Genomic DNA, 16,858 nt, shown 5'->3' on the forward strand with positions numbered 1-16,858 from the left:
GAAGACATAAAGGTTAGTCAATCTGAAACATTTCACAAACCTTTAACGTTTATTCAAGTACAGTCGCAAAACCATCAAGCGCTATGCTGAAACTGGCTCTCATGTGAACCGCTACAGGAAAGGAGTTACTGCTGCTGAAGAAGATAAGTTCAGGTAGGTAGCCTAGGTAGCCTAGTGGTTAGATTGTTTGACTTGTAACCAAAAGGTTGCAAGATCAAATCCCTGAGCTGACAAGGTAAAAAAGACTGTCGTTATGCCCCTGAACAAGGCAGTTAACCCACTGTTCCTAGGCTGTCATTGAAAATAACAATTTGTTCTTAACTGACTTGCCTAGTTAAATAAAGGTTAAAAAACATCAAAATTAGAGTAACCAGCCTCAGAAATTGTATCCCAAATAAATGCTTCACAGAGTTCAAGTAACAGACACATCTCAACATCTCAACATGTTCAGAGGAGTCTGTGTGAATCAGGCATTCATGGTTGAATTTCTGCAAAGAAACCACTACTAAAGAAACCAACAATAAGAAGAAGAGACTTGCTTGGGCCAAGAACCACTAGCAATGGACTTTGGACTGGTGAAAAATCTGTCCTTTGGTCGAATGAGTCCAAATTTGAGATTTTTGGTTCCAGCCACCGTGCAGAGTAGGTCAACGGATGATCTCTGCATGTGTAGTTACTACTGTGAAGCATGGAGGAGGTGTGATGCTGTGGGGGTGCTTTGCTGGTGACACTGTCTGTGATTTATATAGAATTCAAGGCATACTTAACCAGCATGTGGCTACCACAGCATTCTGCAGCAATACGCCATCCCATCTGGTTTACGCTTAGTGAGACAGGACAATGACCCAACACACCTCCAGGCTGTGTAAGGGCTATTTTACCAAGAAGGAGAGTGATGGAGTGCTGCATCAGATGACCTGGCCTCCACAATTACCCGACCTCAACCCAATTGAGATGGTTTGGGATGAGTTGGACGGAAACGAAAAGTGTGAAGGAAAAGCAGCCAACAAGTGCTCAGCATATGTGGGAACTCCTTCAAGACTGTTGGAAAAGCATTTAAGGTGAAGCTGGTCGAGAGTATGCCAAGAGTGTGCAAAGCTGTCATCAAGACAAAGAGTTGCTACTTTGAAGAAGCCAAAATATAAAATATATTCTGGTTTGTTTAACACTTTTTTGGTTACTACATGATTCCATGTGTTATTTCATAGTTTGATGTCTTCACTATTATTCTACAATGTAGAAAATTGTCAAATCTAAGAAAAACCTTTGAGTGTGTAGATGTGTCCAAACCTTTGACTGGTACTGTATGTCTGCATAGCATTATGGCTTCATGTTGGCAGATGAACTCATGTTTAGGTCTGAATATGAACTCATGTTTTAGCTCCTTTTTTCTTCTTCTCTGTAATGAGTCACGGAGGTAACCCAGTGGGTAAGGAGTTGGACCTATGGCAGGAGATGGACCTGTGGTCTGAAAGGTGGCCGGTTCAAATCCTGGGCTGGGCGCTGATTTTTTTAAAAACGGCAGAATTTATCTGACAACTGGAGGGCTGCTGGGTTCACATCCTCAAAACAATACCCTACTGTTGTGCCCCACAACATGCTCTCCATCATGGGGAGCCGCGTAAACCTGTGTTTATCTCAACTGTACAGTTGAAGTCGGAAGTTTACATACACCTTAGCCAAATACATTTAAACTCAGTTTTTCACAAATCCTGACATTTAATCCTAGTAAAAATTCCCTGTCTTAGGTCAGTTAGGATCACCACTTTATTTTAAGAAAGTGAAATGTCAAAATAATAGTAGAGAGAATTATTTATTTCAGCTTTTATTTCATTCATCACATTCCCAGTGGGTCAGAAGTTTATATACACGCAATTAGTATGTGGTATTATTGCCTTTATATTGTTTAACTTGGGTCAAACATTTCGGGGTAGCCTTCCACAAGCTTCCCACAATAAGTTGGGTGAATTTTGGCCCATTCCTCCTGACAGAGCTGGTGTTACTGAGTCAGGTTTGTAGGCCTCCTCGCTCGCACATGCTTTTTCAGTTCTGCCCACAAATTTTCAATGGAATTGAGGTCAGGGCTTTGTGATGGCCACTCCAATACCTTGACTTTGTTGTCCTTAAGCCATTTTGCCACAACTTTAGAAGTATGCTTGGGGTCATTGTCCATTTGGAAGACCCATTTGCGACCAAGACTGATGTCTTGAGATGTTGCTTCAATATATCCACATAATTTTCCTTCCTCTTGATGCCATCCATTTTGTGAAGTGCACCAGTCCCTCCTGCAGCAAAGCACCCCCACAACATGATGCTGCCACCCCTGTGCCTCACGGTTGGGATGGTGTTCTTCGGCTTGAAAGCCTACCCCCTTTTTCCTCCAAACATAACGATGGTCATTATGGCCAAACAGTTCTATTTTTGTTTCATCAGACTAGAGGACATTTCTCCAAAAGAACAATCTTTGTCCCCATGTGCAGTTGCAAACCGTAGTCTGGCTTTTTTATGGCGGTTTTGTAGCAGTGGCTTCTTCTTTGCTGAGCGGCCTTTCAGGTTATGTCGATATAGGACTTGTTTTACTGTAGATGTAGATACTTTTGTACCTGTTTCCTACAGCATCTTCACAAGGTCCTTTGCTGTTGTTCTGGGATTGATTTGCACTTTTTGCACCAAAGTACGTTCATCTCTAGGAGACAGAACACGTCTCCTTCCTGAGTGGTATGATGGCTGCGTGGTCCCATGGTGTTTATACTTGCGTACTATTGTTTGTACAGATGAACGTGGTACCTACAGGCATTTGGAAATTGCTCCCAAGGATAAACCAGACTTGTGGAGGTCTACAATTCTTTTCTGAGGTCTTGGCAGATGTCTTTTGATTTTCCCATGATGTCAAGCAAAGAGGCACTGAGTTTGAAGGTAGGCCTTGCAATACATCCACAGGTACACCTCCAATTGACTCAAATTATGTCAATTAGCCTATCAGAAGCTTCTAAAGCCATGACATCATTTTCTGTAATTTTCCAAGCTGTTTAAAGGCACAGTCAACTTAGTGTATGTAAACTTCTGACCCACTGGAATTGTGATACAGTGAATTATAAGTGAAATAATCCGTCTGTAAACAATTGTTGGAAAAATTACTTGTGTCATGCACAAAGTAGATGTCCTAAGCGACTTGCCAAAACTATAGTTTGTTAACAAGAAATTTGTGGAGTGGTTGAAAAATGAGTTTTAATGACTCCAACCTAAGTGTATGTAAACTTCCGACCTCAGCTGTATGTGTGAGGTTTGGGGGGTTGAGATGGGAGCAGATGACCCATTTTTGATGTTCACTCTAACTAATGGATATTTTATTGTATTGTATTGTAAAGAAGTCAGCCAGAGTTGACTTAGGCCATCATTCAAACAAAGTGATACCTGCCTGGCCACCAATGCATTACATTTTAGTCATTTAGCAGACGCTCTGGACTTACAGTAGTGAATGCATACATTTCATACATTTTTTTTTTGTACTGGCCCCCCATGGGAATCAAACCCACAACCCTGGGGTTGCACACACCATGCTGGCATTGCAAACACCTTGCTCTACCAACTGAGCCACATATTTCCGAACTATTTTTGCAAATAATGACAATACATTATAAAAACCTATGCTGTTATACTTTTGTGCTTTATTTAATTGTTTATTAAATTATATTCTTAGCTCAAAATATTGCTGTTTAATGGTAGTAGCCATTATTCATAAATGGCGCCATGCAGGGTTCTATAAGGAACCGTTTTTTCTAAGTGTATTGCATGTAAATGGCCTATTCATATAGGTCAATACATTAACACATGTTTTGGGAAGAAAGGAAAATGACAATGTGTGTCTTTTACCTATTCCTCATGTATGAAGTGTGCAGTGCTCAGCAAAGTCTCCGGTCCTTTCATTTCACTCTGAATTGTTTACAGAAATGTAGGGCACCGGGCCAATAAATCTCCCGCGTGCTCCGCCGAGACAGGTCCATTTGTATGCACCGTTTTAACCGACAACATCCTCTGCCCATTAACGTCCTTCCACGAGCTCTCTGTCTCCTCTTCTCTGCCCGACTGGAGCTCTGTCCGCCGAAAATGCATTATTGGCATGGATGCTTTTTGTTGAGAAGAGCAGTGTAGAGAACAGTGTTTTTGGAACAAAGGGGTTAGGAATTTTGCTGCACGTGCTAGGCCTACATGGTAGCCATGTCAACACGAAAAAGCCTACATTAGTGGAAATGCTATATGCTGTGAGTTAAGATATATTGTATGTTAAAATCCTCAATCGTTACGAAACTTTTTCAATGTTTCCTCGGCTGTTTGTGTCAGCCACCAAGCCAAGAAAAAGTGGTTCACACCCAGAGGGACTGGCGCGCGCTTTTGTGCAGACAGAGAAAAATGATTTATTGCCACTTGGGCGGTTCAACCAGAGTTCACGGAGAATCGTGGTGTAGGCGCACGGAGGAGCTAAATTATGTTCTTGCTGAGATAGTATATCACAGATTCTATTCTATATCCAATACAGCCGAGTGTTCAACGATTTGAAACAAAGAAAACAAACGGAATTGAATTCCTTTACCCTCATTTCTCATTCCCAGCTAAAATTAGTGCCAGACGTTACAGGTACACAATATGATGGTAATAATAATAATAATAATAATAATAATAATAATGTTATCCTTATAATTATCCGAATCCTAATACTATACCGAGTATGTGTAGCCTACATATCGAAATTGATCATGGGTGAGGGAAATGAAAAAGTGGATTAAATGCACATGAAGCTCAAATAGGCCTATTGAGTTCCCTTATTAGTATCTGTATCCCAGGTTGAAATGAATCGTCTCGCGTTCACCGCACACCGACCAAGTCATATGTCATGTCGCCTAAATGGCACCAATGCGAACCCTGCTATGTGCACACTGAATACCTCTATCTGACAAGTTCTGTCACAGCAATTCACTGTACTCTAAATAACAAGTCGCTCTTAAAACAAGAAGGATTTAGGAAGAATAATTGGAAAGGTTAAGGGCATGAGGAGGGTCTGCTGAGGTAGCCTATTTTAATGTTGGCCTAATATGGTAAATACATGCGAATATATATCTTTTTTTTTTGTATGTCCACACGTCTTATTGTTAACGTTTTAAGAGATGGTCTCCTTGTTTGTCCCAATCTCCTATATGATTCTGAAAAGGCTCTCATTACTATGAGGCTGTGAACATGACTAGGATATGACTATGACCCATAACTCGATTTAGCTGAAATTCAAGTGGAGTATTTTGTTTATCCTGATTATCACTTGCATGCTCTCCATGAACATTTGATGTTGCCGGAAATCCTATCTCTACTCGCGTGCTATTCTTGTTGCTCCGTTATTCTAAATGATCCCGTCAAAAATGTCCTTTAATCGTTTTAGCCTACAACATTGAGAACATGATGTGCTCATGTTCATGTTCAAATAACTTATTGGAGTGAGTGTGTGACGTGCGAATGGAGGATATGAATCAGGGAGTGAGGTTACCCTTGTGGCGAGGCTAGAAGGAGGGTAAACGGAAGAGGGATTAAATCAGAGTGGTGCTATGAAGATGCTGGGTCGTCCCGGCTAGGCGATCCAGAGTGCATCATCCATCACCGTGCTGCTGGAAGACCTCTATTGAGGATTCTCCTCAACAGATTTGTTGTATTATACTATAGAAATACTAGTGAAAATATATTATTGTAGGCCTAGAATCTAATCAACATTTTGAGATAATATCATCCTTAGTCCACGTACACTTTAAAGCCACCAGAGTCCTATCTCTGCACGGCTCTGCTGTAGCCCATGCTTGTTTGTGTAGGGTATTTATAGCTAGCTATATAGTCTATTTTTTATAATAATATTTACGTTGGCCTAAATATTACTGCAACATCACACCTGCAAGTTAAACGACTAACAACTTCCTGAGGTCCATAGACTATTGCTTTGGTTTTAGCGTTGAGTTCGTATAACGTACAGTAGTAGCCCAGCCAGACATTTGCCTCCCTCTTTGTCTGTCCGTCCATACACACGGGTTTTCATCAATCGAAAAATACTCTGTAATATGAATGTTGTTTGGCAGAGCAAAACACATCCACGTGAATATTGATTAGTAATCGCAGGTAGCCAGACATTTGAGGTAAAACAATACTACTATTTTCTATATTCTTTTGCGGTCTTCTCATTCTCTTTGTGTGGCAATGATTGTCAAACCCTTTGTTTGACCACTCCCATTGACTCTATTCGAATCTATTCTAGAAGTCCTTTATCTCACTAGATAAGTGCACTACTAACTCGGTGAGTTCCCTCACTGAGTGTATTAGCATACAACTACTATGAACTGAATGCATATTCACAAGCAAATGGAATAAAGTAAATAGACAAAAGTAGAGTTTTAAGCCCAAGCTTTGTATATCCAGAGGAATACCATTCACAATGGTTGGTCCTCATATTTTTAATATAGTAATAACACTTCAACAAACAGCACACTCATGTTACAATAACACATTCAGGAAAATTCCACGTTTAGTCAAATGTCATTTTTTTTTGTATATCTTGCGATAGCATTGATATTATCCGAGTAGGCTAACATATTACTTGTTCAATAGTTTCCAACAAGGAGCATTGATATAACCTACCAGGAACGTTTTAAAAAACGAAGCAACTTTCATTGCGCTGGATTTCCGTTCGAATTCTTCCTGGTACTGGTACTCTGTAAATAAAAAAAAACGAATAGATATTTAGTTCCAAATGATGCGTTCAGTGCGTGCCTCTTTTTCTGTCTTTCTCTCTTACTCACTCACTCACTCACTCTCTCTCTCTCTCTCTCTCTAGCTCCCTCTCTCTCTCCCTCCATCTTCCCCTCTCTCGCGTTCTAAAACTGCATACATACACTGCTAGTCCTCTCATACTTTTCATACACTAATGAATTGTTTTCATCCATAGGTGAAGAAACCCGTGCTTATTGCAATGCTGCCTGAAGAATCCGAACGGGTTCCTCCAGCGCGATTAAGTTCCTTTCGGACGGTTTGCAACTCCAGCGCGCGACTATTGGAGGACGGCCCCACGTGACTTCACGGTTTACCCCTCTGGTAATATTATTCAATACAGTCTTAAAGCTTATTCAAAGTCTTCTGCATAAAGCTTTTACATTTACGTTCGTTGTAAAGCTATATATTTAACATGCAAAAGTGCATACCTTCCCAACATTCAGGGCGTACCCATAGTTCTATTTATCAGAGTGAATTTGATGAAGTGCACCCTGCTAGGTCTATGGACCAGCACCAGTCCCTTCTCCCATGTCATCTACAGGACGAACACAACACTGCAACCGAACCTGCTGGATACGGCACCGGACACAGTGAAGGAGGCCACGCGCCACAATTCCGAGAGATTCCACTCTTCCAGCGTTCAGTCACCTCTTCTGCTTGTATCAGCTGTACGCCGTACCCGACTGACCCGTTATGGGGCACCCCGGACCCGGTGGATACCCGCCATGCCAAGGGCAAAGCAGGCGTCAGAGGCAAGAGGTGCAGTGCATCCACTTACTTCCTCTCACCGAGGCATCTCTTCCCCTGGATGAGAGAAACTCGGCATGACCTAAACCAGAGTGCATCTGACTCCAACGAATTAGGTAAATATAATATAATATTTTAATATAGTACAGTGTCATAATGATGAATGTGCATATGACTGTCCATATTACCCTAGCCTATATCTGCATTTACCTAGTCTTCAAACGTATTTTATCAGAACATTGCACACGTTCTAATTTTGGTGCCAAAAGGACATTTGTGAGTCATGACTTGCTCACATATTAACATAGAAAGAATAAGTATTAGGCAGTAGTTCTTCTTTTAACCTTTATTGACGTAATTTAGAGTTTAGATGTTGCCTATAATTCTCTTTTTATTGACCAGAATTATGCTGTACCTACACTTTTAGGAGAAAAAAAGTGCTTTTTAGAACCTAAAGGGGTTCTTCAGTTGTCACCACAGGAGAACCCTTTGAAGAACCCTTTTTGGTTCCAGAAAGGGTTCTCCCACCCTCCTTTTCTAAGAGTGTATATACACATATATATGTCTGTGTTACATTTGCAGAAATTTGAATACTACGTTTGAACAACTCCTTATGTTAGTTCTCAATGCTATCACATGATCATTTCCTCCTAAGTAGGTCAGATATCCAGGTGTAAACTGGGACTTGAAACCCTGAATACAATAGTTACTGATAGGATTGTTGTGGCACATCTGACACTCTGAAGGTGGTTGTTTCCAGCGGGGGTCCCAAGGCACTCTTTAAGTGATTGAGTTGACAGGTACACTACTGCCGTCTGTAGATTTGATTAATGCGTAAGACGATTCCCTTAAACCAACTTTCTCAAAACACCACCATCTGAGACAAGCTGTAACTGGTCCCTGTGTTATGTCTCAGACACTTGCAGTACATTATCAGCAAGGTATAGATGTGTTTCTCTCTTAGGCCCATGTGACAGGTCTCTCTTGGGTTAGTCATGAACCCTTTCATGAGCCATGAGCCCTTTCCTGCAGTCAATGACCCAAAGTCCCCTCTTTGGCGTCATGAGTGGAATGTTATTAATATTTATCATAATTTCATCATTAATAAAAAAAAAAATGTTTTTTTTAAACAACGTAAATCCGGTGGTTTCTATGTCAAATAGTGTTGTTATAATTCAGTCTTCTGTGACGTATATAAAGTGTAATATTGGTATACAAACTCAAAATGTAATACATTTCAACTCTATATCTGACATGGTGCAGGTGTCTTCTTTTCTTAAGTCCATAACCATGTGTGTGAGGTGTGTACTTTTGTTTCAAAGTAGATGTGTTTAAGACTACCAAGAAACACTATGACCCTGATTTAGCCCACTGCAGTAAAAGGTTAATTGACTCCAGAAAATACACTTTATCCCAGGACACTTTACAAGATGCCTATTAGGATTCCGAAGTCCCTCAGTTAAGCTTTTCCCTTTTTACGCGAGCTAGGCGGAAGCTCGCCTGGGTGTCCGCTCGCTGACTTTTAATTGACTGCTCCTTTACATGTTCCTTTTGTCATTTCCCCACGTGATTCAGTGTGCAGTCGTAACGAGGCTGGTGGTCTCCCAAGTAGAGGAAGAGATGGAGGGCGAGGCGGAGACAGAGACAGAGGTAGAGACAGAGGGAGGCGAGCGAGGACGGCGTTCACCAGTACTCAGCTAGTGGAGCTGGAAAAGGAGTTTCACTTCAGCCCCTACCTTTGTCGACCACGCAGGCTGGAGATGGCTGCGGGCCTGAGGCTCACAGACCGGCAGATCAAGATCTGGTTCCAGAACCGACGCATGAAATACAAGAAGGATCATAAGGAGGACAGAGGGACAGCGACTGAGACACCGTCGCCGTCCCTCTCTACCGCCACACACATGCCATCCCTCAGCCCAAGGTCCTCTGTTGGAGTTGGGTACTCGGGATTCAGAAGTGCTTGTCTGGTGAGAGGGACTCGATCTCCAAACCTTCTCCTGGTTAATTATGATTGTACCCCTGCGTCGGGTTCTCACAGTAAGGTCAACACCAGTGACTGTTTATGTGTTACTCCCATGGACCTTCCCCAGCTCACCACCGGAACTGCGCTTCCCTCTGATAGTCTGCAGTCAGACCTTACGGTTGTAGACAGTGGATGTTTGTGCACAGGTCTCTCCAAACTCAGCCCAGGGCACCTATCCTCTTATGTTGACAGCGACATCAGTGCATATTTCAGGTGCAGAGGATGCCTCTTAGACCTAGAACCCCCTACACTTACTCACCTGTAAGAGCAGGCCTACGCCACAAACCTAAACGCCTAGACTTTCAGTCATTTGTGTGTGTATCGGTGGTCAATTCAATCAAAGCAGCATTGTGGAGGCTAGCTTTCTTTCATCTTTCTGATCGTGGCTCACTGAAGAATGCAGATGTATTACCTATAGGGTTTCCAGTATCCTTCTAGGTTTCTAGTCCAAAAGCGACCACTACTGCTCCCTCTGTTGATGTTACACCTTGTGGCAAAATGTTCTCTTTTTCTCAAAATTGACATGATTTACATAAGCAATAAAATCCTCAAAGACATTCTGCTACTGTTTTGCATGTCAAATGCATGTTTTGAACACATTATCAATCCGTTTTGTATTTTCATGTGTCATGTAATTGGCTTGTGCTTGTCGTCTATTTAAATCAGAGAGGAAGGAATTTGACTTTGCGGTATAGGTATCACGTGTTATGTTATGATCACGTAATGACCCCAACGAAGACAGTTTGTCTGTCGAAACGTCGGTTATTCAATTATTGCATCTGGCCTCCCAGAGTGTGAGGCTCTCCGTTCATTTTTCAAGTGTTCTACTCCGCTAGCCAGCACCTCGCCTAAACAGGTGTTCTACTCTGCTAGCCAGCACCTCTCCTAAACAGGTGTTCTACTCCTCTAGCCAGCACCTCTCCTAAACAGGTGTTCTACTCCGCTAGCCAGCACCTCTCCTAAACAGTTGTTCTACTCCGCTAGCCAGCACCTCGCCTAAACAGGTGTTCTACTCCGCTAGCCAGCACCTCGCCTAAACAGGTGTTCTACTCCGCTAGACAGCACCTCTCCTAAACAGGTGTTCTACTCCGCTAGCCAGCACCTCGCCTAAACAGGTGTTCTATTCCACTAGCCAGCACCTCTCCTAAACAGGTGTTCTACTCCGCTAGCCAGCACCTCACCTAAACAGGTGTTCTACTCCGCTAGCCAGCACCTCGCCTAAACAGGTGTTCTACTCCGCTAGCCAGCACCTCGCCTGAACAGGTGTTCTACTCCACTAGCCAGCACCTCACCTAAACAGGTGTTCTACTCTGCTAGCCAGCACCTCTCCTAAACAGGTGTTCTACTCCGCTAGCCAGCACCTCACCTAAACAGGTGTTCTACTCCACTAGCCAGCACCTCGCCTGAACAGGTGTTCTACTCTGCTAGCCAGCACCTCTCCTAAACAGGTGTTCTACTCTGCTAGCCAGCACCTCTCCTAAACAGGTGTTCTACTCTGCTAGCCAGCACCTCTCCTAAACAGGTGTTCTACTCTGCTAGCCAGCACCTCACCTAAACAGGTGTTCTACTCCACTAGCCAGCACCTCGCCTGAACAGGTGTTCTACTCTGCTAGCCAGCACCTCTCCTAAACAGGTGTTCTACTCTGCTAGCCAGCACCTCTCCTAAACAGGTGTTCTACTCTGCTAGCCAGCACCTCTCCTAAACAGGTGTTCTACTCCGCTAGCCAGCACCTCGCCTAAACAGGTGTTCTACTCCGCTAGCCAGCACCTCTCCTAAACAGGTGTTCTACTCCGCTAGCCAGCATCTCTCCTAAACAGGTGTTCTACTCTGCTAGCCAGCACCTCGCCTGAAGAGGTGTTCTACTCCGCTAGCCAGCACCTCTCCTAAACAGGTGTTCTACTCCGCTAGCCAGCACCTCTCCTAAACAGGTGTTCTACTCCGCTAGCCAGCACCTCGCCTGAACAGGTGTTCTACTCTGCTAGCCAGCACCTCGCCTGAACAGGTGTTCTACTCCGCTAGCCAGCACCTCTCCTAAACAGGTGTTCTACTCCGCTAGCCAGCACCTCTCCTAAACAGGTGTTCTACTCCGCTAGCCAGCACCTCTCCTAAACAGGTGTTCTATTCCACTAGCCAGCACCTCGCCTAAACAGGTGTTCTACTCCGCTAGCCAGCACCTCTCCTAAACAGGTGTTCTACTCCGCTAGCCAGCACCTCTCCTAAACAGGTGTTCTACTCCGCTAGCCAGCACCTCTCCTAAACAGGTGTTCTACTCCGCTAGCCAGCACCTCTCCTAAACAGGTGTTCTACTCCGCTAGCCAGCACCTCGCCTAAACAGGTGTTCTATTCCACTAGCCAGCACCTCTCCTAAACAGGTGTTCTACTCCGCTAGCCAGCACCTCTCCTAAACAGGTGTTCTACTCCGCTAGCCAGCACCTCGCCTAAACAGGTGTTCTATTCCACTAGCCAGCACCTCTCCTAAACAGGTGTTCTACTCCGCTAGCCAGCACCTCTCCTAAACAGGTGTTCTATTCCACTAGCCAGCACCTCTCCTAAACAGGTGTTCTACTCCGCTAGCCAGCACCTCTACTAAACAGGTGTTCTACTCCGCTAGCCAGCACCTTTCCTAAACAGGTGTTCTACTCCGCTAGCCAGCACCTCACCTAAACAGGTGTTCTACTCTGCTAGCCAGCACCTCGCCTAAACAGGTGTTCTATTCCACTAGCCAGCACCTCTCCTAAACAGGTGTTCTACTCTGCTAGCCAGCACCTCGCCTAAACAGGTGTTCTACTCCGCTAGCCAGCACCTCTCCTAAACAGGTGTTCTATTCCACTAGCCAGCACCTCTCCTAAACAGGTGTTCTACTCCGCTAGCCAGCACCTCGCCTAAACAGGTGTTCTACTCCGCTAGCCAGCACCTCTCCTAAACAGGTGTTCTATTCCACTAACCAGCACCTCTCCTAAACAGGTGTTCTACTCCGCTAGCCAGCACCTCGCCTAAACAGGTGTTCTACTCCGCTAGCCAGCACCTCTCCTAAACAGTTGTTCTACTCCGCTAGCCAGCACCTCTCCTAAACAGGTGTTCTACTCCGCTAGCCAGCACCTCTCCTAAACAGGTGTTCTACTCCACTAGCCAGCACCTCGCCTAAACAGGTGTTCTACTCCGCTAGCCAGCACCTCTCCTGAACAGGTGTTCTACTCCGCTAGCCAGCACCTCTCCTAAACAGGTGTTCTACTCCGCTAGCCAGCACCTCTCCTAAACAGGTGTTCTACTCCGCTAGCCAGCACCTCGCCTGAACAGGTGTTCTACTCCGCTAGCCAGCACCTCGCCTAAACAGATGTTCTACTCCGCTAGCCAGCACCTCTCCTGAACAGGTGTGCGTTTCTTTCGCCTCCAGAATGATCCTGTAAGTAGCGTAACGTACTAGCGATCAGTTTTGTTTTTTTCAAGAGCTCCTAATGTGTCAAATATTTGTAGCGGCCATATCTGTACATCAGAGAGAAAGCAATATTACTTCGGCTGTAGGTGTCGTTGTGTTAGGCCATGTTTTGTGTTCTTATCATTAAATAGCTGTTTGTTTGTGTGAGTTGTGTAAGAGTGAAAACACAGAAGTATATGTTCATATTGAATGAAGTTCTTTTTTTGTTATAGATGTGTTTGTGTTGAAGCTAGAATCCTTCCTTAAAACAATATCAAAGTGTCTCCCTGTCCCTGTTTCGCTAAAAACGCTAAGGGATGGGGCTGGAGAGATGTAACCACTCTCAAATTCATAGACGGCGCTATGGATGCAAGGACGGACCATCCATGATTTCAAATGTATAGTTTTAACCATGTTTTGAGGCTATACAGTGTTTGTTTACATTTACATTGTTGACAAACATTGGATTAAAACAAGCTTATACTTTGTGTTCTGATGTGTTTTGATGGGGTACGACTGTTGAACTAAGCTCATGAGGTTATAAGTTATATTCTTCAAGAATCAACGGGTATATGTCATTAATCTATAAATTAAAACTGGATGCAGAAACTAAGGATCATAGCTTTAAAAAAAAAAACGTATTTGATACTGTTCTTGATTAATGAGATGTTTAATAAATGCATTTGTGGGAAATCAATCTCAGTGGAATCATTATCTTTATTCATTTTTTATTAGAATGACTTCATTCTCCAACAGCATTTTATTGAGATTAAAGAGCGCATTCTACTTCTGGAAAACAAGTTTTGTAATGAAATTAGCCCATACTGTGGAATAGATTCAATAAAAAACTCTGTGATATTATGTTTTCATGTTACACAATCTCTAGGCACCACTTTCCCTGGCTCCTGCCTCCTATTTACCCTACATTAATCATGGAGACGAGGCAGTGTTTCCAGCCGTCCAACCACAGGCTCTCAACCCACCAGACATCTTGACAAGGGCTGATGCCGCCTCCCTTTCAGTCTAAACCCTCTCCTTTTCAATTGCTTATTTGAAGCAGGGTTGGAGCCCCTTCGTTCTCAGAGGATGTGTTTGTTGCATGGCTCGGCACCCTAGTTTACAGCGTCTAGTAGGACTATAAGCCACGCTTTCTACTTGTCGTTACAGACTGAGAGAGAGAGAGAGAGAGAGACACAGAGAGAGAGAGAGAGAGAGAGAGAGAGAGAGAGAGAGACACAGAGAGAGAGAGAGACAGAGAGAGAGAGAGAGAGAGAGAGACAGAGAGAGAGAGAGAGAGAGACACAGAGAGAGAGAGAGAGAGAGAGACACAGAGAGAGAGAGAGAGACAGAGAGAGAGAGAGAGAGAGAGAGACACAGAGACACAGAGAGAGAGAGAGAGAGAGAGAGAGAGAGAGAGACAGACAGAGAGAGAGAGAGAGAGAGAGAGAGAGACAGAGAGAGAGAGACAGAGACAGAGATAGAGAGAGACCGAGAGACAGACAGAGAGAGACCGAGAGACAGACAGAGAGAGACAGAGAGACACACAGAGAGAGACACACAGAGAGAGACACACAGAGAGAGAGAGAGACAGACAGAGAGAGAGAGAGACAGAGAGAGACAGAGAGAGACAGAGACAGAGATAGAGAGAGACCGAGAGACAGACAGAGAGAGAGAGAGAGACAGAGATAGAGAGAGACCGAGAGACAGACAGAGAGAGACCGAGAGACAGACAGAGAGAGACAGAGAGACAGAGAGACAGAGAGAGAGAGAGACAGAGAGACAGAGAGAGAGAGAGACAGAGATAGACCGAGAGACAGACTGAGAGAGACAGAGAGACAGAGAGACAGACAGAGACAGAGAGACAGAGATTATACGGTAAATGCCAGCAGTGTTATCATCAGATATTTATGACCTGGAACCCTCTGGACTCGACAATGCAGTCTGTCTAAGATCAAAGGTACAGTGTGATGAAAACGATTGAATCAGGACACAAAACAGAAGATGCATACTCAATATAAATCAGAGAGGGAGAGAGAGAGAAAGAGAGAAAGAAAGAAAGACAGAGACAGAGAGACAGACGGAGAATAGATTAGAGAGGAGAGAGGAGAGGAGAAAGAAAACCAGCCGGCGAGAGACTGAGTGAGAGAGAGAGCGAGAGAGAGAGAGGGACTAAATTGCAGGCAGCAGTGCTGGATTCTTTGCATTCTTGTGTGTGCTGTGTGAGCAGACGTGATTTATGGTCGTAATACAGAGCATTAAATGAGGCCTGGCCCGGCATCTGAAGAGCTCTGCTTGTTCTGCTCTGCTCCATCCTAAACAGTCAGCTTTTAGACATTAAAAACCACACGCACCACACTAAGCCATGCCACTACAAACACTCTCAGTGTCATTGCAGAATATGGAACAGAATCCAGGGTTGAGAATTCATTACATTATACATTCGAGGTCAGATCCCAGCAGACTAGTAATCCAAACCAGATCATAGATGATGTTTTTTGACAATTGGTGGTCACATAAACAAAGACAGACTGCCCATAAAACGTTCAATGTGAGATCATTCTTGGTGACCCTCTCTTGTCTGCGTTGTTATATTTTCATTTGGCTTATTTTAGGCCAACAAGTAGGTATTACAGGTATTATAAATGCATTATACTCTATTCCTCCGATGATAAACAAGACACTGAACTTCCCAGGTGGCCTTTAGCCAATCAAGTACATTTTACAACCGTTAACCTTATCATCAGCCTTTACACTCTCTCTTTCGCTCTCTCTCTCTCCCCCTCCCCCCTTCCCTCTCTCCCTTCATCCCCCCCCCCCCCCCCCCCCCCCCCTCAGCAGTACGTCACACCGTTCATGCCCCTTTCCAGCTGCTTTTTTTGTTAAGTATCAATTTCCTGTGTCAGCTTTATGGGTTGTATTTATATGTTCGCTCCGTGGTGTGGAACGGAGCGAGGGAGAGCATCACTCAGGTAGATGGATGACAACTCACCTGGTACTGCTCATCCCTCTCAGGAATTTGACTTCCTGGTTAGCTAGACAACTGTTACCGTCATATTAAAGCATGCGGCTATAAAGATCAATGACGTTTGAAATACATCCCAGTTAAGGATGATCGGTGACAATGAAAAGGTAAAGCCACCGATAAAAGTGTGGCAGTCGAGGGAAGGACAGAGCAAACTGAGAGAGAGAGTCTTACTGTACTTCTGCTGTGGTCCTGTGTGGCTCAGTTGGCACTACAGCAATGTTCAAGTCCTCGAGGAATCGCATGCTGTACAAATTGATTTGGTTAAAAACGTATTCTAACTGGCATTTACAGTATATCTGCCACTAGAACAAATCTGACCGATTAAATGAAATTGTAATCACACCAATCATCATGGCTAAATGCCAACCCGTTGATCGTCATTGATCGTTCAGAAAGGACAGGAGATACGATGGACAGACCCAATGGCTTTATTATACAGCTTCAACGCTGTATAATGCGCTGTCTTCTCATTCTCATTCTATTTCCCTGCATTCGTTGCAGTGTGAGACTGAAGACTGAGGCATATGGCAATGTGCTGCTATGGTGAACACGCACACACACGACACACTCCCGCTTCATGTTGAACCCTGCTCATTTCCCGCCAGTAAGAACTCCGGAAGGAAACCGAGAAGTGTGCACAGCAGCTGGCTGTGGAACGGTGGTGACGGATGCTTTGTTGTCGTGGTGTTTGGCAGACCGCCTGCTGAGCGCCTCGCTGGGCTCCTAGGATTTGTGAAGCATCATACACACATATTCTGGTGGCGCACTAGTATCTATATATTCTTGGGAAGTCTGAGTATGCCAAGCTAGCGCTGTAGGCTGTGATTCGCTCTATTATCCTCTCTGTGG

At 44.1% G+C, this 16,858-nt stretch overlaps 1 protein-coding gene across 1 annotated transcript; it reads left to right on the top strand.

The window, feature by feature from the left end:
- The first annotated feature begins 7,009 nt into the window (after positions 1-7,009).
- On the top strand, positions 7,010-10,129 carry LOC115167879 (homeobox protein Hox-D3a-like). The gene is made up of 3 exons (XM_029722594.1): positions 7,010-7,119; positions 7,340-7,661; positions 9,121-10,129. The coding sequence occupies exons 2-3, from the start codon at positions 7,607-7,609 to the stop codon at positions 9,831-9,833; spliced, it is 768 nt and encodes a 255-aa protein (XP_029578454.1). The 5' UTR covers positions 7,010-7,119; positions 7,340-7,606; the 3' UTR covers positions 9,834-10,129.
- Positions 10,130-16,858: the final 6,729 nt, after the last annotated feature.

Source organism: Salmo trutta, chromosome 30 (assembly GCF_901001165.1).
Source record: "Salmo trutta chromosome 30, fSalTru1.1, whole genome shotgun sequence".
Lineage (NCBI taxonomy): Eukaryota > Metazoa > Chordata > Actinopteri > Salmoniformes > Salmonidae > Salmo > Salmo trutta.

What these genes read in the sequence shown, in the direction of transcription:
- LOC115167879 (XM_029722594.1), top strand. Translation starts at nt 7,607, where the DNA reads ATGAGAGAAACTCGGCATGACCTAAACCAGAGTGCATCTGACTCCAAC. An exon ending in ATCTGACTCCAACGAATTAG is followed by an intron (nt 7,662 to 9,120) that starts GTAAATATAATA and finishes CACGTGATTCAG; the next exon opens with TGTGCAGTCGTAACGAGGCT.